At 42.0% G+C, this 24650-nt stretch overlaps 1 protein-coding gene across 4 annotated transcripts in view; it reads right to left on the bottom strand.

The window, feature by feature from the left end:
• The window catches only part of GAB1 (GRB2 associated binding protein 1), a 117287-nt gene that overhangs the window by 19925 nt on the left and 72712 nt on the right, over positions 1-24650 (bottom strand). For all 4 annotated transcript variants that reach the window (XR_012247540.1, XM_073642264.1, XM_073642271.1 and 1 more), the window contains exons 3-6: positions 19638-19845; positions 9254-9846; positions 7306-7385; positions 6912-7215 (exon numbers count right to left, since the gene is read on the bottom strand). Coding sequence is in view for 3 of the 4 variants with exons in the window: in XM_073642264.1 (XP_073498365.1) it covers positions 6912-7215; positions 7306-7385; positions 9254-9846; positions 19638-19845 (1185 nt within the window). In the remaining variant the exon portion in view is untranslated. The remainder of the gene's footprint in view (positions 1-6911; positions 7216-7305; positions 7386-9253; positions 9847-19637; positions 19846-24650) is intronic.

Below are 24650 nucleotides of genomic sequence, written 5' to 3'. Positions count from 1 at the left end.
AGAGGCAGCACAGTAAATCAGAATGGACCATTTATCACCATAGGATCCTTTGTTTAGTGCTAGAATTTAGAGTGAAGTGCATTTGCATTTCTATAAAAATCAATAGCAATCAAGCATTTAAATTATGCATTAAGGATGTATTTCACAAAGAGATGGATGTATGTGGAAAGTAATCGGCAAATCCTTTCACAGCACTATCTATGATAATTGACAGCATGAAAACTCTAAGGATTCCACTCTGACTGGAAGGATGGTTAAATAGTCAACCTCCCTCATCATACATTTGCGAAAATGAAGTAACCATTACATTTTTACAGAAGAAAACTTTTACAAATTTAGTCCAAGATCTAGCCTTAGGGTATGCGCACACGGCGTGTTTTTGCTGCATTTTTCCATGACGAGTGCAGCATTGTACTGTCCCAAAAAAGTGAACGAGACATGTGACATCTCACGAAAGTGTTGTTTGTTACTTGTAGATTTGAAGCAGTTTCATATCTGGAGAATGTCAATTTTTCAGCATTTTTGCAGTGTTTTTCTTCTCTGCAAAAAATACTTAAAGAGAATCTGGGAGATATGAGACCTCTTCTATGGGTATACAGGTTACAGAAAAGTAAATCTATATTTACTTGTATGGCCCATATTAGCGGTCTGCTTGCAGAGAAATGTGTTTTTATAAAATAGGTTTTCACATGCTTGCGGGGAACACCAAGAAATCTCCGCCTATCTGATTAGGAAGCCCAGAAATCCCTCATGTTCAATTCGTACGAAGGTGGGGCCAGTGACGCCAGGCGCTGATGGGGCGCCGGGCTCAAGTATCATAACAACTGCACGGAAGCCCCGGGACCATGAGTGCCGACACCACGGGAACAGCACCGGCACGGGAGGGGAGTATAAGCTTTATTTTATATGTTATTGGGGCCAAATATTAAGATCAAGAAGTGGTTGTCCAAGTAGTGGATAACCACATTAACATCCAGTGATTGGTTACTGAATACACTGTAATATATTAGTATGGAGGCCTTCAGTAGGCACTCAGCTGCCATTACAGAAACAGCAGCATCTGGTAATCGTATGGCAGGTTGGCCAAAAGTCTAGCGCTGAACTTCTGTTAGACCGCTGCAGGTGCCTCTTGTACAAAACTACCCAGCGTGTAGGGAGCAGGCTCAGCTCCTGAACCCACTTCATACAGCCTTACCCAAAATATGATATACATCATCTTCATATGCCAGGAGGGGGTTAAGCATGCCATGGATTAAAACGAGAAAACACACTTGTATTGTATTTACAGCAAGTTTGCTCAGTGGTGGCACAGAGGACCTGGTCTTGAGTCCGACCAAGGACAAGAGCTGCATATCATTTTAATGTTATCTCTATGGGCTCGCTCTCTAAAAAAAACCCCACAGGAAATGAATAATGTATATGTGACAATCCAATTTAATTGCTCCAGGAATTATTTAGTACAAGTAGCACAACGTGTCAAAGACAAATAATCAGAAGTTGAACTGAATTGAAAGCCATCATTATTCAGAGGGTCATCAATTCTGTTCTGGCTCAGTTTCTGAGCGGGAGATCTCTCATCCCCAAGACCTTCATACTCCATACTAAGTTTATGCACTAGGGATGTTTCTTTTACTCAATTTTCCAGAAACTACAATCAGGGTACAACACTGTCTGATAATATGGATTTATTAATTTAACTTATGAATAGAGCTGCACAAGGGTTGTCCAACAAAGTTTTAAAAACTGTCCAAAAAACTAAAAACAAAGTTGGACAACCCCTTCAAGATTGATTTAATTGGATTGGTTACTTGAATATGCAACCCTATGTAATTGCATACTACAGGGACTCTCTAATAAGCTGAAATATGGTAAAAGAAAGAGAAAAAAAAAGTGTAGTTTGGTTAATAAGAGCCATCATACAATACAGCAGATTAGCAGAGTCCAGTGTATTCATGAGAAAAGCGATTCCCAATCTCTTGGTGGTTAGTGACGTACTGCTGTGTACTCCCTGTACTCCATGAAAACTCTTATTAGCCAAACTGCTCAACAAAGGGAAACAGACCTGTCCCTGTAATACGCTGCAATTACAAAGAGCAGAGTATTCAGGGGACAGATGTGTTTTTAAAAAACATAAGATCCTACTTACGAGTCATGTACAGCAATACTGCAAGAAATGCTAACATTACATTAAAGGGGTTGTCGGGTCTAAAATGAAAAATCTGCAGTCAGTTACTCTGTGTGACTGCAGACTTATGAATCCCCCCAGTGTACGCTGCGGGGATTCATCGGTTTCTGAGCCGTAACGGAGGGTATGTATGAATCATACATACTCCTGGTGTGTATGGAACGAGGCCACGCCCACTGGACGGCTTCTGCCCGGGAGTATGCATATCACATACATCACCGCCGTTCCCGGCTCAGAAACCGGCAACTCCTCGCAGCGCACATTGCATCCGCTGGGGGGGGGGGATTCATAAGTCTCCAGTCACACAGAGTGTCTGCAGACTTAACAATTTAGACCGGACATCTCCTTTAAAAAAGGTATTATGTTCTATATGTGGCGATTTAAGTACAAAGTTAGAAAAGAGATAGGGCTCTTTTATTAAAATGTTCAGTCAAATACCAAAACGGACCCACACAAAGTCTAGGATTGCTTCAAAGAGATCCAGTCACCTCTCCTGACTTGCCCATTTTAGCAAACACTTGAATTTACCATGAAATCACGATCCTGGAGCATCTCAGACATTTAGGGTATGTGCACACGTTGAGTACTTTGTGTGCAGAAATTTCTGCATCTCTTGACACGAAAACGCAGCCTCAAAAACGTTGCATTTTTGCCTTTGTTTTTTCAGTGCATTCAATGGGTGAAAACGCACAGAGAACTGACACGCTGCAGATTATTTTCTGCACCAAATCAAAAATACTCAATGCGTCCATGACACTTCAGGTTTCTCATTCACTTTTGCTGGCATCAGGTTTTGCTTCAGGTCTTGCTAGCAAATCTGCATGGCAAATCTGTACCAAATCAGCAACGTGTGCACATAGCCTTACATTGCACAGTTATTCCATCAGAAAATGTATAAACATACTGACACTCTGGGACCACCAAAAACTATAGATTTATGTACCAATGTCATGCGGCAATGTGTCAGCTCATATGTGGAGCCATAAAGGAGATGAAATGTAACATCACATTAAAAGGGTTGACTGGATATCTAATATTGATGACCTAATGCTGGGTGGGTGGGTGGTACTTGGGGGTCCAACACTCTCACCGATCAGCTCTTATAAGCTCCGGTGGCCAGTTGAATGGTGCTGAACAACTCAATGTTCAAAGGCATCGAGGAGGGTATTAATCATTACTATTGCTTCATTTACTCATGATCCCCACATCCATGTATAGATACCAAACAAGGTACTGCTCAATTATTGTATTTATTACTAAGTAAAAATATCAATAAAAATAAGAAATATGAAATATATCAGTTGTCATTCTTGGGGAGTAAATGTTTTATTTTTGCTTGGGAACAATCTATTCAGATATACAAAACACAGGTAGATTTTCTAAACATCCTTTTCACATCTTACAGCATAAAGAACAGTAAAAATGTAAAAACTTTCAGAGCCGCATTGAAACAAACCCGCAAAACTGGGATTTCCATTCCCAATGGATCAGCGTCTATGTGATTCTAAAACTCCTATCCTCCCAAACATTGTGACATCAGCTATAAAATCTGTATGTTGACCAACAAGGCAATAAAAGAAAATACTTAAAAGAATTTCTTCTGATCTAAAAATATATGAAAAATTGACAAAGCATTTGGCGGCATCTATCCTCAGTGTATTACGTTGTAGGGAATGGAATTGTATGACATGAACATGAAGCAAAGCAGGTTAAACATTGGGGTTTGTGATTAGACTAGGCAGGACTACACCTTTATAGAGTGTACAGACTGTACTCATGGCCTTATCCCCACAATCCTTATTAGGTTTCTCTCCTAAACGTTATAACTCTAGTCCTGCCATTACTACCCCAGAATATAAGGCCCTGCTGCGAGGTCTTATACACAAAGCCCATTGTTTTATACCCACATACTGGCAAAAATAATGTTGTGGAAATGGGAAGCAAAGCATAACCTGAAATAAACCACAACACAAACTGGTACGACAGAACTTCAGGAAAGTCAGAATAATTGGGACTGTTAGAAAAACAAATACGGTAATAAATTCACCCAAAATGTGACCATTGTTTGGAACTGCAGTTTTCTTCCATAAAACTCTTTATGAAATTAAGCCCTGATTTAATGCAATAAACACAAGTAGCTTCAATGTAAGATATGAATGTGATTAAAAAAAAAGGGGTAAAAAATGAATTTAAAGTAAAAACTTCTGAAGCAGAGTAACAAAAAGGTTCAAACATTTCAACTAAAGACATTGAATGGGACCGATTACACAGAAGAAGCCGCCCATTGTCAGAATATACGTGGAGCCCGACATCTGCTACCTGGGACTTCCACAGGTTGGATTTTTTCCGGTTTAATCTTTAACCTTTCATCAATCCCTGTCATTGTAAAAAGGCAAAACCTTTCACATGATATTTTCGGGACGCAGAACCGCAGTTAAAGTGGTTTTCCAAGATATCTATAAAGCTTCCCCTAGCTACTCCCCACCATTCCAGCGTGATGTACCCAATCATCCCCGCTCAACTCCAGTTTACCCCCATATATCCTATGTGAACGCTGAAGGTGATCACTGGCCACAGCAGTTGTGCTGTATTTTACAAAAGCCACCGATTGGCTGCAGTGGTCATATGATGTATAAGGGACCCAAGCACTGGAAGTCAAGGTAAACAGAAGATCTGGAGGGAGGTTATGCTGGAATAGCACAGAGGAAACAGGTGAATATGTAATTACTTGTTTAAAAAACCTGCCCACTTCCACTAATTTAGCTTAAAGTATCTTGGAACATCCCTTTAAATTACACATACGAAGGCATTAGGCTGAAACTGAAGGCAGAAAATGGGCAAGGAGGCATGTGAGTACTTAATTAGCATTAGCTCACATTGCTTCACTAATCTGGCACCAAGAACTTATAAGGCTAGAGCCTATAAAATATACATATGAGTAATGTTACCTTTATAAAAGAAGCAGCTTGTGTTAAGCACAGACAGACATTAGACTTTTATGAAGAAAACTGCAGCTATATAAAATGTTAGTAGGATATACAGATGGGTTACAGTGCTCTCATCCTGTCGCAACGTGAACTAAAAACATCCTGGGGGCATCTGAATGTGAAACAGTGGGCGGAGGAGAGGAATGCACGGGACGGCTTGCTCTGCTCGCTACATTGCGCGCTCGTTCCAGCATTACACATTCTTTTAGTAAAGCCAGAGAGCAAGAACCAGAAGTATTACAATGAAATATGGGGGGTATGAAATGGAACGCAACACATAAAAAATGTATTATTCTTTTTGACAGAAAGCAACATCAGGTTTCTTTCTATATCTAGATAACCATTGGTTTAGCAGTGACTAACTTTCCATCCCCTGAACGCATTTACAGGAATTGCCCCACAAGCAATGTACAGTTTGATTAACAGAGCCAGAAATAATAAGTTCCACAATTGAACGTATACCAAAAAAATATTCTTGTGCTGATCTAATCCTATAAATGTGCTCCTGCTATGTACTGTGTAATGGCTGTGTCCGAACTGCTCCAGTTCACAGCACCACAGCTCCTGGCCGTAGGGGGAGGAAGCACAAGTCGCTTATAAGAGTATACAGACGACACAGTAGAGGCTCACAGCTGCAGCTTTCTGAGGTAACACCTTCTCCTGCCTGTTTTATTACAGAAGCAAGTGTTTCTGCTGGTCTCCAGCCCCCTGGGCGCATCATAAAACAAATAAGTGACAATACAAGCTCAGCGGCAATTAGTGCTCGTGTCACCAATTTGATTTATGATGAGCTCAGGGTGCTGGAAATCAGAAGAAACACTCATTCCTGTGATAAAACAGGCAGGGAAATGTGTTACTTCAAAGCCGCAGCGGTGAGCCCCTGCTGCCTTGTCTTTTTACTCTGATCATTAAGTGTCTTAAAGGGAATGTGTCATGTAAAAAAAAAGTCACTATTAACCTGCAGATATGGGGTTAATCAGCAGGTTAATAGCATTCTGAAGCACTGCAGCCGCTGCATTGAAATCCCAATGCCGGAAGGAAATGAACCTTATTCCTCCCGGTAGCCACGGGCTTTCAGTCATAAGGGTATGGCTTCAGTCTCCATAGTGCATAGTGAGTGGCGGCTATAACCACCCCCCACTCCCCCGACACTGACTGACAGCCAGCTCAGCAGCGGAGCTCAGTCAGAGGCCGCATGGCTTCAGAACATTATTAACCTGCAGATTAACCCCATATCTGCAGATTAATAGAGGTTTTTTTCATATAGGTTCCCTTTATGCTTTCTGCCCTGGCCAGGAAGTATGGTATGTGCAGATCGTGAACTGGAGCAGCTCTGCATGCTTGGACCCAGCAAATAACACCGTAAATAGCAAGGACACACACATTTTTAAGATTAGCTCAGTAAAATAATATTTTTTCTATACACATCCAACATTGGAACTTCTTATTCCAAGATCTATTCAGTAAAATGTACTTTCATTGTGGGACAACCCCATTAATATAACAATACTTTAAAAGGATGAGTGGCTACTGATGACCCAACTGCATAACACAAAATAAAAATGAAAAAAGTTAGTTTCTAGTCTTTTTGCATTAGAATCCAGGAGCACCTTTAGACGCCAGTCATCACCAGTCTTTAGTTGCTCTTAAGAAAGCAGGTTAGATTTTTAGCAACATTTGGTAATATTGCTCACTAGAGGCAGCAGAAAGCAGCAGTCGGTGCTGTAACCCCAACCTACCTTTTCTATGAGGTTTCAGATTTCTATCCACAGGTGGCGGCTCACATTCAGTGGTGGGCACAGACCTTCTTGGAGGGGTTTGTGGACTGGATCTAAACCCCATGTGAGCTGGAGGTGGTACTTGCATCCCAAATGCAGAGAAGTCAAAGGTGCCTGGAGTCATGGGGACGTAGTTGGTTTCTTGGATGGGTTCTGTGCAGCTGTTTGAATGCTGCCGAGGAGGAGAATTGGGGTTCATAGGAACATAGTTTTCATCCAATTCCTCTGTGGAGAAGCTTCCCATTGCCAGCATGCTTCTATTTTTCTGAAAGTATAAGGATAAAACTTGAAAGTGATGCATAAAAGACAAACTTTTCACATGATGTGTCAACTAAAAACAAATAGAGTTACTTACGAAATGAAAACCCTCGAGTGAGGTGGCTCTATCACTGGAGAAAGGACGGGGGACATCATACAACTCTTGGGAACTCATGTCTGCAAATGGAAAGACCAAAATTGGTTTAAATAATTGACAAACTTACAAATTAAAATTAACTTTAATGTCACAAGTGGGAAATTAACTGACACAGGCACTGTAAACTGTATCCACACTTTACAATCATTTACTAGATCAGAACAGCAGACTCACAGTCATGGCCAAAAGTGTTGGCACCCTTGAAATTGTTACAGAAAATAAAGTGTTTCTCCCAGAAAATTATTGCAATTGCACAAGTTTATTTTCTTTGTGTGTGTTGGAACAGCACAAAAAAGGGAGAAAAAGGGAAATTGGACATAATTTCACACAAACCCCAAAAAATGGGCCGGACAAAATTGTTGGCACCCTCAACTTAAGATTTGGTTGCACATCCTTTGGAATAAATAACTGCAATGAATTGCTTCCTATAGCCATCAACAAGCTTCTTACACCTCTCCACTGGAATTTTGCACCACTCGTCTGCAAACTGCTCCAGGTCCCTCTATTGCCCACACCTGTTACTTGCCACAGGTAAGTTTGAATGAGAATCACATGCTTGAAACAAAGTGGTTTACCCAAAATTTTGGAAAGATGCCAACAATTTTGTCCGGCCCATTTTGGGGGTTGTGTGTGAAGTTATGTCCAATTTGCCTTTTCTCTTTTTTTTTGTGTTGTTCCAAAAGGAAGAAGTGTATAACAAAACATGTGTACCGTATTTTGCGGATTGTAAGACGCGCCCCATTTTTGGGGAGGAAAAACATTTTTTAAATAAAATGGTGGCGCGTCTTAGTGTCTGCTTTTACGGTAGCTTACCGGGTGGGGGCTGATGCGGTGGAGTGGGGTCCCAGGAGGCAGGGTCGCTACTGCAGGAAGCTGGCGGCAGGAGTGGGGCGATGCTGCAAGACATGGGCTGCGAGGAGGGGATGTTTGGTGGTGCGAGGCGGCGGTGGGTCCCGGGCTTTCAGAAAATTTCAGGAGTTCCCACACATCCCATCCTTTTCACTGCGGTGGACTTTGGGAAAATGGCCGCCGGAGGCGGCGCATGCACAGATTGAGGTCTCGTTAGCCGAGATAAGTGCATTTTATAATCCGAAAAATACAGGATTGCAATAAATTTCTGGGAGAAATGTCAAGGGTGCCAACACTTTCGGCCATGACTGTATATGGATATGACACGTGTACTTCTTTAACTCCTGTTTTGGTTGCCAAATGGAGGTCAGGAGACAACTATCCACTGAATAGATGGGGTCTTTCTGGTTAAAGTGCCCCCTACCACAAGGGAGACATTAAATGACGATTCCTTCCAAACTCATATTTATGAAGCCTTTATAAAGCTGTGAAAAAGTTTTCAAGCAACGCTTGGTGCGATGGATCAAGGGTATTTTGGAAAGAAATAGCTGGCACTATTTATGCGCTGTGCTGCATTTCTTAACGTGCACCAAGCTAGGCAATCTGGTGGTGTTTTACAGGAATATATAAAGAACAGAAAGCCACCTTGTTGATGACCTTTGTATGCACAGCCTGAATACTACCTGGCATGGCTTTCTGGTTAGCAGGTCGGTAGTGTGTTATTACCCAGCTCAACCTCCTGGCCACAGATGGCTTATTTAACGCATTTTGGAAAATTTAGCAAAGAGTGCACTTTGCGGATTATACGTGACCCAGAAGCTTATGCAGTACAGTATCGGAAGCAGGGGGGTAGGGAAGAGCAGGTCACATCTTCTGTGTCAGTGGCGGCATTTGCAAAGAAATTATACATTTACTATCAGGAATGTATATATTCCATATCTATATTTTAGGATGTGGACATACACAACCCTTACATGGCTCCTGACAAAATAATACATTTCTTCATTTACATAACATTTTAGAGAAGGCGCACCCTTACCTTTCCGGTATTTATTTAATTCTAAGTTAGAAACGGTATTACTACGTGATGTGGCCATTCCTCCCGTGGGGACGCAGTAGTTACTGTCAGTCTCTGAGGCAGTGCGGGTTAAGCTGTGTTCTGCGGGGGAGCGCTCAGACGAGTAATAAGGCTTTGGTGGTCTTGGCGGTGGAACATCTGCAATAGTCTCTAATTTTGTCGTAGACTGCCCTAAAGAGCTTTCGTGCACAGTCCGGGGTATCTGGTAAGTGCTTCCCGAGCTGGGAGGAATGTCATAGCTTATAGACATATGCCTTAGCTGGGACTCCAATAAGGAGGCCCCTGACATATTAAACACACTCTGATCCCCATCCACATCAGTACCAGAGGGAGACACGGCTTTTGGTAAAACATCTTGTGAGTAACTTCTCGGGAGGTTATACAAACTAGATTCTGAACAGGATCCAGCACGGGATGGAGAGTCATATACACTAGTTTGCTGGAAGTAGCCATTTAAGGTGTGCTTGTGTGCGGAGGAGGAGGTCTTATGAGTGGCAACGTTGTCGTTGCAGTCCGTTTCAGATGGCGCAGACTTTGCAGAATCCGGGTGAGATCTGAACATGAAATAAATATGCAATTATTATTACTCATCATCTACAAATATATCACAAGCTGAACGCGAGATTATTATATATCCTGAATCCAAAATTGGCAAGAAACATTACAAGTTAGTACAGATGAGTCCATTTTCTGATGTGCTATCTCCATTAAAAAGAAATGTTCTGCAATGGGTTTTATTTCTTAACCTTCACTGAACATTTTAGTCCAGGGTGCATTTTCCATTTGCTCCCTGACTTTTAAAGGGAACCTGTCACCAGGTTTTTCCCATATGAAATCCGGCCACCACCTTTCAGCCCTAATATACGGCATTCTAATATCCTGTGTATAAGCCCCCTATCCAGCCTGCAGGACAAGAAAAACACCTTTTATTGTACTCTATGTGGAGTCCCGGTCCGGTACCTTCTCTCTTCTTGCGATACAGTCCTTCTTCTGTGCTTTGTGTGGATGAGACATCCTACTTCACCCTAACAGTGCCCTCCCACTCCACCCCCCTGGCATCGTTCTCCTGCGCAGGTGTACTTCTCTGAGCAAAGTACTGCAGTGCGCATGCGCCGGGAAAGGTCAAAGAGCTCTGGCACATGCGCACTGCGGTACTTTACTCTGCCCTGGTCAGGACAAAGAAGCACACCTGTGCAGGAGACCGATGCCGAGGAATGCTATGTGGAGGACATAGGGACGCGTCATCCACAAGAAGCAGAAGAGAGGAGGACGGCATCGAAAGGAGGGAGGCACTGTACCAAGACCAGCGACGTCCATGGGACCCGACCGCCCCGCAGGCGAGTATAATAAAAGGCGTTTTTCTTGTCCTGCAGGCCAGATTGGGGCATATATACAGCATATTAAAATGCTGTATATGAGGGCTGAAAGGTACTGGTCTTATCTCAAATGGGACAAACCTGGTGAAAGGTTCCCTTTAATGTAGAGCAAAGCTGCTTGTTCCTAATTACGAACCTACATAGCACCAAACGCACGCTCAAATTCGCTCTCCTCAATTTCCCTGCAAGCAAATCAGCAGAAAACATGTTGAGTGTACAAGTGTAAAATTACAGGTGTATCTCACTAAAATTAGAATATCATCAAAAAGTTAATTTATTTCAGTTCTTCAATACAAAAAGTGAAACTCATTATATAGAGTCATTACAAACAGAGTGATCTATTTCAAGTGTTTATTTCTGTTAATGTTGATGATTATGGCTTACAGACAATGAAACCACAAAAGTCAGTATCTCAGTAAATTAAAATTAACAAAAAAACACTTGCAAAGGCTTCCTAAGCATTTAAAAAGGTCCCTTAGTCTGTTTCAGTAGGCTCCACAATCATGGGGGAAGACTGCTGACATGACAGAAGTCCAGAAGGCAGTCATTGACACACTCCACAAGGTCCCAGAGTTCCCATTTTCCTTCGGAAATCAAGGTCCCAGAGTCTGGAGGAAGAGTGGAGAAGCCACAATCCAAGCTTCTTGAGGTCTAGTGTGAAGTTTCCACAATCAGTGATGGTTTGGGGAGCCATGTCATCTGCTGGTGTAGGTCCACTGTGTTTTATCAAGACCAAAGTCAGCGCAGTCGTCTACCAGGAAATTTTAAAGCACTTCATGCTTCCCTCTGCTGACAAGCTTTTTGGAGATGGACATTTCATTCTCCAGCAGGACTTGGCCCCTGTCCACACTGCCAAAAGTACCAATACCTGGTTTACAAACAGTTTCACTGTGCTTGATTGGCCAGCAAACTTGCCTGACCTTAACCCCATAGAGAATCTATGGGGTATTGTCAGGAGGAAGATGAGAGACACCAGACCCAACAATGCAGATGAGCTGAAGGCTGCTATCAAAGCAACCTGGGCTTCCATAACACCTCAGCAGTGCCACAGGCTGATCGCCTCCATGCCACGCCGCATTGATGCAGTAATTGATGCGAAAGGAGCCCCGACCAAGTATTGAGTGCATTTACTGAACATACATTTCAGTAGGAAAACAATTCGGATTGTAAAAACATTTTTCAAGCTGTTATAAAGTATTCTAATTTACTGAGATAATGACTTTTGTGTTTTCCTTGGCTGTAAGCCATAATCATCAACATTAACAGAAATAAACACTTGAAATAGATCTCTCTGTTTGTAATGAATCTATATAATATGAGTTTCACTTTTTGTATTGAAGAACTGAAATAAATTACATTTTTGATGATATTCTAATTTTGTGAGAAGCACTTGTATATTGGCAAAAGCAGCCAATCATTTCATGTATATGGGGGGGGGGTCTCATCTCTTCCCCCGACAGTTGATGTTGGGGAAGATAAGCTGCCATCAGACATGCTTGCTGCAGCTCTTCACCTCTACGAACGGAATACACAAGGATGCTCTGCCAAACCGAGCATGCATATATTTTATATTTGTGTATGGAATTTTTTACACTAACCTCTGATCAGAAGCTTACATTCAGTTGTTAGGTTTTTTTTACTGCACATATTATATTATATCGTATCCATACACTTCTATAGAGCCAACATATGGAATTTATATATATATTTTTTTAAAAACACAGATTGTGCTCCAATCCAGCTCAAAAGCAATTTGCCCAAACCTCAGACACAAAAATGAAATTTCACTAGATCAAGAAAATATTATTCTTTTATAAAAATTTAGTAAGGAGACAGCACAGCAGAAAACATGTATGAAAAATGTTAAAATATATAATATATTTTAGATAATTAAGTAAAACACATGTTAGAGCAACCAAGGGAGTGATGGTTATAGAAATCTTTTGTATGTAATTAAAGAGTTGTGTAGCCTTCTAATATAAGCATGTTTCCTCTAGTGAGCATTGTTCGTCAAATCTTTACATTTTGGCAAGAGAAACAATGGATATCTTCATCGTGGTTGCCAAAACAAATTTCTGGGATACGTATACTTTGCTCTGTAAAGCATTTGTTTTTATTGATACAGATATTTTTAAGCATAAATCTTTGCATGCTAACAGGTTCTAAATATTACAACCAAAATTAAAGGGCCACGATTATGAATTGAACAAATGTGTATTTGTAGATTATCGTACATGTTGTGAAATAGGCAGCAGGGCTCCAGAGAAGAGCTGTGTACCCCGATTACTAAAAATGCCCAAGTCAGAAAAGTCTTTACCGACCAACAGCTAGTAAATTCCTGCGGACAAGTCATTTATGACAACAGAGTAGAGAATTGCGAACTCAGGAACTAATACTTTGATATTTTCATTTACTCACTCAACGTTATCCAAAGCAATTTCTTTGTCATCTAAGAAGCCCTCCTTTGTGTCACCAAATCTCATTTTGTAAGTAGCTTTAACTTCTCACAAGAAAAAAGAAAAGCAAAGAAAGTTTACTTATTAAAGGGACTTCCCACAGTTTTGATAATAATGACCTATCCTCAGGAGTAGGGGGGATGAGCAGACCCGTGGAAGTTCGGGTTCTGGTACCCGATCCAAACGTTATTCCAAAGTTCGGTTTGGGTACCCGAACTTCAACCAGAACCCCGACAAAAACAACGGAGACCCGAACTTAGGATCTGGAAAAAAAAAATCTCTCTTGATCACGCAAAATAATAATGTATTTTAAACTGGAATCTATAAAAAAAGCTTGTGTGTGCAGGGATTGCGGTCATATACTTGTTGTAGCGCCCCCTGCTGTCCACTTGCTTCCCTCTAAAGGCCCCGTCACACTAAGCGATGCAGCAGCGATCCCGACAACGATACGACCTGTCAGGGATCGTTGCTGCATCGCTAATACATCGCTGGTGAGCTGTCAAACAGGCAGCCTCACCAGCGATGAGGGAAGCAGCGATATCGTCCACGATGTCCTGCTCCCCGTTACCAGCCTGCTGCTGAAGCAGGCTGGTAACTATGGTAAACATCGGGTTACTAGGGGCACACGCGCACTTAGTAACCCGCTGTTTATCATGGATACGACTCTGCTATGGTGAACGGTAACCTCCCGCGCACCGCAGCAGAGTGGTATCCATGGTAAACAGCGGGTTACTAAGTGCGCGCGTGCCCCTAGTAACCCGATGTTTACCATGGATACCAGCCTGATCGTTGGTCCCGCTGGTCACACACAGCGATGTGTGCTGGCCAGCGGGAGGCCAACGACCAAAAAATGGTCCAGGACACTTTGCAGCGATCAGCGACCTCACAGCAGGGGCCTGATCGCTGCAAAGTGTCACACACAGCGACATCGCTGGTGAGGTCGCTGTTGCGTCCCCAAAACCTTGACTCAGCAGCGATCTCGCTAGCGATATCGCTATGTGAGACGGGGGCTTAAGAACATACACCTAATATGACCAGTGATGGAGGTAACACATCTAAAAGGTCCATGTGTGCAGACCGTGGATCGACTCCTGCTCTTGTGTAGGCCGTCCAGTAAGAGTCAGTGCACACAATAGGTTTTTTCTTAAGCCCTGGACATAAACCATTGTTCCAAAGGCCCTTTTACCAAAGTCAATAGTTGGCCCATGTAAACATTCAGGCAATCACCCAACGAACAAGCAAAACATTCATTCGTTGGATGACTGCATTGATATGCATGCATAAAAATCATTATCAGAAACACTGACAAGAGGGGATGTGCTGACAACGACATGTACTGTATTTGGGGACAGAACAATCATTTGCAATTGGTGTGGCGCCATCACTGACTCTCAGCATGTAGAAACATGAGCCAAACTATTTGAATATAGTCAATGAACCAGTGTAAATGGGCAATAACCGCCCGCCCCCCCCCCACCACCACCACCACCACCACGACCCTCAAAAAAAAATAATCTAAAAAAAAAAAAAGGGAACCTGTCAGTAAGTTACATAGTAACATAGTTTGTAAAGCCGAATAAAGACTTGCGTCCATCAAGTTCGACCTGTTAGTTCTGTAATTGCTAAAGTTGATCCAGAGGAGGGCAAAAACCCCAAATGATTTAGCCAATCTTCACCTGAGGAAAAATTCCCTCCCGACTCTGAAACCAGCAGTCAGAATAAATCCCTGTATCAACCTACTATTTTATTTTATTTTTAAGTATACGCTGAAATCTGCCTGGTATCTAGAAATGCATCCAGTCCCCGCTTGAACTGGTTTAGTGAATCCGACATTACCGTCTCCTCACTCAGTGAATTCCATATTCTCACTGCTCTTACCGTAAAGAACCCCTTCCTATGCTGGTGCTGAAACCTTTTCTCTTCCAGTCTTAGTGAATGCCCTCTTGTTACCGTAATATCCCTCCTTTTGAACAAATCCCGGGCAAGATCTCTATACTGTCCCCTAACATATTTGTACACATTTATTATGTCCCCCCTCAACCTTCTCTTTTCCAGGCTGAATAGTCCTAGTTTTGCCAACCTCTCTGGGTATTGCAGTCCCTCCATTCCCCTTATTAATTTTGTTGCCCTCCTTTGTACCTTTTCAAGCTCATTTATATCCTTTCTATATATTGGGGCCCATAACTGAGCACAGTATTCCAAGTGTGGTCTGACCAGTGCTTTGTACAGTGGAAGAACAATGTTCTCATCCTTTGCAGCTATACCTCTTCTGATACATCCCATTACCCTGTTTGCCCTTACAGCAGCGGCCTGACTTTGGGCACTCCAATTTAGTTTGCTATCAAAGTTCAACCCTCCTAAAGATGCTATGGGCACGCAGGTCTCAGAAAGTTGAATAAAATGGTGTCTTTATATCTAAGATCAGATGTTTTATTCCAGGAAAATCCACGTTTTTCATAAGATGTAAAAGCGTTGCTAAAATCTATGGGCCGGACACTGATCTGCATGAGAATCTGCCCCAGAGCTTACGGTGTCTGAAACAGGGAGTTACCAGTGCGAGACATGTAATGGCTGACCGTTATAATCACACACAGCTCTGCAGTGGGATCAGGAGAACATGAGAAACAGCTGGAGCTGTCCTGGCTTCCATCTGACAGGCAGATAGAGATGGGGAAGGGCAGGACAGCAGAAAGCTGCAAATGTGTTTGTAATGAGACAAGTTCAGGTCTGCTGTTCTGTGTTAGCTTTGATCTTATTGCAGAGCTTTGTGTGAGTATGAGAGCAAAGTGTCAGTCATTACATGCCTCACACTGGTAACTCCCCCTTTAATTTAAAATAATCTCTGCATGCAGATTCTCACACAGATCAGTGTCCGGCCCATAGATCTTAACAGCGCATTCAAATATTAAGAAAAATATGAATTTTTCTGGAATAAAACATCAGATCACAGATATCCAGGTATCATTTTATTCAGCCCTATATGACCTACATGCCCATATAGATGGCTTAGGAGGGCTTATCCTACTGACAGATTCCCTTTAAACATGTTGCACTACTACTAGATGCAGGATTTTTATTTTTTAGTCACTTAACTGGGTAAATATATTTAAATATGAGATAATTCCTCTTGAGACTCATTGTGAATGATGTGATGTTGAAAAAAAAAAGTGAGAAAAGTAAAGCATGATAACCACAAAACATCAAAACATAGATTTCCATCTCTGCATGCCCTTAAACTATATGAACATAATGGGTGATGCGTTTCAATACCAAAATTTCAGACAACCACACACATCACAGTAATGACCATTAAATCTGTAAAACGTTCAATCCAGAATTCTAGGTGTGAGTGAATGACAACCGCATGCAGAGTGCACCTGGCATTACAAGAACCGCACTCACTGCCAGGAAATCTTTTTGCTCTCAAAATCTTCAAGTAGTAGATAATCCTCCTCTGATGCGAGAGACGATGACCCATGTCTGTTTTTCCAACAAAGTGGCATAAGAATGAACAGGACAACGTGAATGTCTAAACAAATATATTGTGGTAGCACATTTATTCGTGCCTGATTAGAAGTGTACGATAATAAAGAAAAATGTAAGGACAATGAAATCCATTGATTGACTCCATAATGGTACTGGTTTCACAAACATGACATGACTACCTGTGAAACACTGTTGTGTTTCAGAGAAAAACACACTTTACTTTCAAAGCTTCTACCCGCCCGCAGTCCTGGAGTGACAGGTCTCTTACTGTGTGCGTGTATAGAGAGTTACCAGACAGTCACGGACCGTGAGCGGAGAGAAGACACCGCTTGCTGTCCGAGACTGAATGATCTCTCCCTATTCACACACGCAGGAAGAGACCTGTCACTCCAGAGCAGCGGGAGCAGAAATTTGCAGCACTTTTCACCACTGTGGATTTTGATATAGAAAATATGCAGCAGCTATAGCACCATGGGACCATATCCTACAAGGTAGGTTGGTTTTGCACAAGGACATTGGTATTTAAAGAGAACTTGTCATTAGGATTTACCCCATAAAACAGAGGTGGGGGAATCTCTGGCATGTGGACAGATTTCATTTGAGCTGGCCTTGGGGCAGACTCCCTGTGGGCTGCAGTTCTTTTAATACTTCTACAGTGTGCACACAAAGCGTTTACTACTGAACAACAAACGCAACACTTTATTACTACCTGACACTGGCCAGCGACGTCTACACGCCAGTCTCAGTGTCTCCTATGCGATGTCTACACGCCAGTCTCAGTGTCTCCTATGCGATGTCTACACGCCAGTCTCAGTGTCTCCTATGCGATGTCTACACGCCAGTCTCAGCGTCTCCTATGCGATGTCTACACGCCAGTCTCAGTGTCACCTATGTTGTTATGTTTACACGGCAGTCTCAGTGTCTTCTATGCGATGTCTACACGCCAGTCTCAGTGTCTCCTATGCGATGTCTACACGCCAGTCTCAGTGTCTCCTATGCGATGTCTACACGCCAGTCTCAGTGTCTCCTATGCGATGTCTACACGCCAGTCTCAGTGTCTCCTATGCGATGTCTACACGCCAGTCTCAGCGTCTGCTATGCGATGTCTACACGCCAGTCTCAGGGTCTCCTATGCGATGTCTACACGGCAGTCTCAGTGTCTCCTATGTTGTTATGTTTACACGGCAGTCTCAGTGTCTCCTATGCGATGTCTACACGGCAGTCTCAGTGTCTCCTATGTGATGTATATACTGCTTGAGTTCTTTAAATGTTAGGCTGTGTGCCCACTATGCAATTCCGCTGCAGAAACGCTTAAAAAACGCTTGGTAGAAGGTCTGCCATGTTCCCCAATGATAATCCGCGTGTGCTGTGCACATGCTGCAGAAATTCAGCTGTGGATTATCATTGCGGAAAAATCTGCACCACAATTATTTTGTGGAATCGCGGCGTTTTCGCCGCCATTGACTTGCATTGGACCGCTTGTCATTCGCATCACTGAATCTGTACATGCGGATAACATGCGTTCCAATGTGCGGATGGTACCCGGATTTGGAGAAGAGGAGACTCTCCTCCGGACCAAGGTACCATAGTACCTGTAAAAAAAACAATAAAATAAAAAAGTAAAATATTATACTTACCTTCTGATGGCTCCCGGTGTCCTTGTCTTGGCTTGCCGGCAGCTCGCAGTAGACTAAAAGAACCTGCGGTGATGTAATTTAGTCATGTGACGGGTCACGCGACCGCTGACGTCGGCAGGTCCTTTAGTCTACCGCGAGCTGCCGGCAAGACAAGACAAGGACACCGGGGACCATCAGAAGGTAAACTATATATTTATTTTTTACCATTCTTTCAGGCACATTATATAAATCCAAGCCAGTTGCATGGATTTATATAGTGTGACCAAGTTGTCAAGCACTTTCCAAGTGATGCTAAAATCGCTTGGAAAGCGCCTGACAACCCGCATGCGGAAATGCTGTGAAGAACGCTTCACATCCGCATGTCCCTGGCAGGAAAAACGCATGTAAAATCCGCATGTACAATCCGCATGCGTTTTTTCTGCCAGGGAGATGCAGAAACACTCAGGAAAAATCCAGAGAATTTCTGCATCGTGGGCACATAGCCTTACTGAATAGTAGCGAATTTTCCAGTTTGTTGCAAGCACAGATGCATATTTAATGCATGTCTCCTCAACTTACTGCTGTGATCAGTTTTTAAAAAAAAAAAAAAAAAAAAAAAAAAAAAAAAAAAATCACAAAAGTTGACTGCACTGCAGAATGACCAACAATCCTGGAAAAAACAGTTGCCACCTACCACATAATACCACATGCCTCACCAAAGAGAAGCTGTTCTAGTCATCACCTTATGGACAAGTTAAAGGTTTGATCAAATATAGAAGGATAAATTTTCAAGTTGATAATTTTGTTCCCCATCCCTGTCCTAGAAGGTAGTAGAAGCGCTTTATCAGACTCCAATGATGCCTGTATTAGCTATAAACAGTAAATGAGTTTAAAAGCAAAGTTTAGTTGTCCTGCTCTCACTGCCTGCGATCACTGAACTAGTTTAGGACCACTATCAATCAATGCCATTTTGAGGGAGAGGGTCGCCCACGGCAGTGTGTCTGACCTCCCAGCATGTGCGGGTAGAGTAGGGAGGTGGAGAAGGATGGCTGCTTTTCCTCCCAAGCACTGGCTTTAATTGACAGTGGTTCAGAACTAGTCCAGTGATCGCAAGCAGAGAAAATAAAACTTCGCTTTCAAACACATTTAGCGCTAATACATGCATCATTGGAGGCTGATAAATCACTCCTAATAAATTCTAGGAGTAAATCCTCATGACAATTTCCGTTTAATAATTAAGACTGATGAGAAATAACTTGGGATTACACAAGGCCCTGTTTAGGCTTTACATAAAATATACAAACTCCTCTTGATCTCTGAAAGGTAGAAGTCCACTAATAATTTCATTAAGGTACATAAATTTCCAAAATCTCATAGCTGAAAATGTTGATCCTTAGGAAAGAGACATTACCTTGTTGGCTCTGGTTTCTTGCTTTGGCAGTTGATTAGCAGTAAATAGTCTGGGGGGTCCTCGTGGCTGTTAGACTCTAAGGGTGGTACGTTGAGAAGCTGGTAGGGTTGAGGAAGTTGACCATGGTGTGAATGAGCGGAGACTTCTGAACCTGCAGTCATGGGGATCTCGATGGGGGCTTGCACGGGAACATTGCTAGGTTTCACATCTACAGAAGCAAATGAGAATGACAAATAAACAGAAATCTCCCATTGATAGCATGTCCTGACAAGCAGTTCGCTAGCAGTTCTGTATTATAAGAGGAAGTTGCAGGAATTATTGCCAGTGAGAAAGTCCCAGAAATGCAGCTTTTTTAGTTCCTCCACAATAGAAAGGATGTTTGCGTTTGTCTAAGAAATTGTGGTGATTGGTATGTAAAGAGTGTAGGCAGTGTTCACACTTGTGCTTAGAGTTCTATAATTCTTTTCAATAATAAGATAAGAAAAGCATGAGACCTGCAAGAAACAAGTCCATCCTATGACTGAAATAAAAGGTGCCAGGTGGACCCCATTGACTATAATGAGGTCTGTTAAGCTTGCAATCATTTTACTGTACAATAGCACAATGTGCTGTGCGTTTTATTTTCCCAGCTATAACGACGGACTTTGCGTTAGAGCCTCCGACACAAGTGTGAACTCAGCAAGGCCTGTTTCCGCATGGTTCAGATGTGGACTGCCCTTTAAATGGCTTTTCAGAACCAAAACCAGGACACAGTTCATCTTTGCAGAGGTGCAATCTGGAGTTGCAGGCCAACATTTTGCAAGACAAAAAGAGCACTAGATCTGCATTGTATAAACAGGTCTTAAAGCAGCCACACTCCGAAATGTTGTCATCTACAGACTTGTCATTCATGGTCTGTAAAAGTTCTCTCTCTGGATAATGCAAGAAGTTAAAGGGGTATTCCCATTTCCATGATCCTATCCCAAAATGTAGTAGGTGTAATAATAATATTAGCAAATACCTCCAGTTAGAAATATAGTATAGTCCTTCTGATTCGCTATGTCTCTTTCCTCATGTGCAGGCATTGCAGGACCATAGGTATCCATGTTTACCAACACTAGCAACTAGCTAACTGTCACTATATCAGTGGTCGTAACCATGGATATTTAAGGTCCTGCAATGCCTGCACATGAGAAAGCGACATAGCGAATCAGAAAAACTATACGTTTCTAATTGGAGGTATTTACTAATATTATTATTATACCTACTACATATTGGGATAGGATATTCGAGATGGGAGTACCCCTTTAACAATGCATTGTATAGAATTGCCTTACTGGTGCTGTAGCTCAGATCACAGCAGAGTGAATGATCTGAGCCACAGTACCCAATTACCTCCACTATAGTGTATGGTGCTGTGCTGTCCCAGTCCAGAATACTGTGTACGTCCGATACCATGGCAGCTGAAAACAAGTAACTGCTGGATCTCAGACCCACATAATTTAATATTGATGACATATCCTAGAGAGATTATTAACCCCTTAAGCCCCGCGGGTGGTTTGCACGTTAATGACCGGGCCAATTTTTACAATTCTGACCACTGTCACTTTATGAGGTAATTACTCTGGAACGCTTCAACGGATCCCCCTGATTCGGAGATTGTTTTTTCGTGACATATTGTACTTCATGATTGTGGAAAAATTTCTTCGATATCACTTGCGTTTATTTGTGAAAAAAACGGAAATTTGGCGAAAATTTTGAAAATTTTGCAATTTTCAAAATTTGAATTTTTAAGCCCTGAAATCAGAGCGATATGTCACACAAAAGAGTTAATAAATAACATTTCCCACATGTCTACTTTACATCAGCACAATTTTGGAACCAAAATTTTTTTTTGTTAGGGAGCTATAAGGGTTAAAAGTTGACCAGCGATTTCTCATTTTTCCAACAAAATTTACAAAACCATTTTTTTAGGGACCACATCACATTTGAAGTCACTTTGAGAGGTCTTTATGACAGAAAATACCCAAAAGTGACACCATTCTAAAAACTGCACCCCTCAAGGTGCTCAAAACCACATTCAAGAACTTTATTAACCCTTCAGGTGCTTCATAGGAATTTTTTGAATGTGGAAGAAAAAAATGAACATTTAACTTTTTTCACAAAAATGTTACTTTAGACCCAATTTTTTTTAATTTCACAGGGGTAACAAGAAAAAATGGACCGCAAAATTTGTTGTGCAATTTCCCCTGGGCACGCAGATACCCAATATTTGGGGAAAAAACACTGTTTGGGCGCACTGTAGGGCTCGGAAGGGAAGGAGCGCCATTTGACTTTTTGATTGTAAAATTTGCTTGAATAATTAGCGGACACCATGTTGTGTTTAGAGAGCCCCTGTGTGCCCAAACATTGGAGCTCCCCCACAAGTGACCCCATTTTGGAAACTAGACCCCCCAAGGCACCTATCTAGATGCATAGTGAGCAGTTGCAACCCCCAGGTGCTTCACAAATTGATTCGTAATAATGAAAAAGTGAAAAAAAAAACACTTTTTCATTTTTACGAATCAATTTGTGAAGCACCTAGGGGTTCCAAGTGCTCACTATGCATCTAGGTAGGTGCCTTGGGGGGTCTAGTTTCCAAAATGGGGTCACTTGTGGGGGAGCTCCAATGTTTGGGCACACAGGGACTCTCCAAATGCAACATGATATCCGCTAACAATTTGAGCCGACAATTTGTTAGCGGATATCATGTTGCATTTGGAGAGTCCCTGTGTGCCCAAACATTGGAGCTCCCTCACAAGTGACCCCATTTTGGAAACTAAACCCCCCAAGGCACCTATCTAGATTCATAGTGAGCACTTGGAACCCCAGGTGCTTCACAAATTGATTCATAAAAATGAAAAAGTGTTTTTTTTTTCACTTTTTCATTATTACGAATCAATTTGTGAAGCACCTGGGGGTTCCAAGTGCTCACTATGCATCTAGAAAGGTGCCTTGGGGGGTCTAGTTTCCAAAATGGGGTCACTTGTGGGGGAGCTCCAAAGTTTGGGCACAGAGGGGCTCTCCAAACGCAATGTGGTGTCCGCTAACAATTTGAGCCGATTTTCCATTCAATTTGTTAGCGGATACCATGTTGCATTTAGAGAGTCCCTGCGTGCCCAAACATTGGAGCTCCCCCACAAGTGACCCCATTTTGGAAACTAGACCCCCCAAGGCACCTATCTAGATTCATAGTGAGCACTTGGAACCCCAGGTGCTTCACAAATTGATTCATAAAAATGAAAAAGTGGGTTTTTTTTCACTTTTTCATTTTTACGAATCAATTTGTGAAGCACCTGGGGATTCCAAGTGCTCACTATGCATCTAAATAGGTGCCTTGGGGGGTCTAGTTTCCAAAATGGGGTCACTTGTGGGGGAGCTCCAATGTTTGGGCACACAGGGGCTCTCCAAACGCAACATGGCGTCCGCTAACAATTTGAGCCGATTTTCCATTCAATTTGTTAGCGGACACCATGTCGCGTTTGGAGAGCCCGTGATGTGCCTAAACAGTGGAGCTCCCCCACAAGTGTCCCCATTTTGGAAACTATACCCCTCAAGGATTTTATTAAGGTGTATAGTGAACATTTTGAACCCAGAGGTACGGCACAGAATTTGTTTACATTAGGTCATCATATTGAATAAGTTGTCATTATTCTTGAGCGCAAGTGCTCGCTACTTGAGTTTGCATCGGGTACTCAGGTATGCACCATGTACAGCGTGTGCTCGAGTGACATGCTCGAGTCCCTGCTCCGCATGTTTCACGGTTATTAGACACCCAAAAAAAAACATGCGGGGATCGCTCGTGCATGGCAGGCAATCCCCGTAAAGTTTTTTGGCCGTGAAGCATATGGGGCAGAGACTCGAGCATGTCACTCAAATACCCACGATACTCAATGCATACCAGAGCACCCGATGCAAACTCAAGTAGCGAGCACTTGCTCTCAACACTAGTCGCCATATCGTCATCTTTTTTTCTTACTTTTGAAAAAAATCCCAACCCTAGCCCCAGCACAACCCTAGCCCCAAACCCAGCCCTAACCCTAGCCCAATCCTAACCCAAGAGTTTATTTTTGACGCCGTTCCTTGTGCGGTATAAGTGATTAGACGACTTTATTCTTCGGGTCGGTGTGATTACAGCAATGCCAGAATCATATGGGGTTTTTATGACTGACAGCTGTCACACACTAAAAGACGCATTTTTTGTAAAATCTAGTTTTTGCATCGCCATATTTTGAGAGCTATAATTTTTCCAGATTTTGGCAGACAGTCATGTGACGGCTCGTTTTTTGCGGGATGACTTGACGTTGTTATTGGTGCCATTTTCAGGCACGTGACATTTTTTGATCGCTTTCTATTCCGATTTTTGGGAGGCAGAATAAACAAAAACCAACAATTCAGGAATTGTTTTTTTTTTTTTTTATTCTGTTCCGCGTGTGATAAAATTGATGAGGTAGCTTTATTCTTCGGGTCAGTACGTGTACAGCGGTACCACATTTGTATCATTTTTCTATGTTTTGGCGCTTATACACAATAAAAGCTATTTTATAGAAAAAAATATTTTTTAGTATCGCTTTATTCTGAGAGCTATAACTTTTTTATTTTTCGGCTGATGGAGCTATATGGCGGCTTGTTTTTTGCGGGACGAGATGACGTTTTCAGCGGTATCATTTTTATTTATATGCGTCTTTTTGATCGCGTGTTATTCCTCTTTTTGTTTGGCGGTATGGTGATAAAGCATTGCTTTTTGCTTCGTTTTTTTTTTTTTTTACCGTGTTCACTGAAGGGGTTAACTAGTGGGACAGTTTTATAGGTCAGGTTGTTCCGGACGCGGCGATACCAAATGTGTACTTTTATTGTTTTTTTTTTTTATTTTTTTTATAATAATATTTATTGATGGGTACATTATATTTTTATTTTTGGTGTATTATTTTTTTTATTTTTTTATAATATTTTTGCACATTTTTTTTTTTTTTTTTTTTCCCACTTTCACACAGT

This window comes from Phyllobates terribilis, unplaced genomic scaffold, assembly GCF_046119375.1.
Source record: "Phyllobates terribilis strain yellow unplaced genomic scaffold, ASM4611937v1 Scaffold_1__5_contigs__length_1240528914, whole genome shotgun sequence".
Lineage (NCBI taxonomy): Eukaryota > Metazoa > Chordata > Amphibia > Anura > Dendrobatidae > Phyllobates > Phyllobates terribilis.
This window is presented reverse-complemented; position numbering and strand designations above follow the sequence as displayed.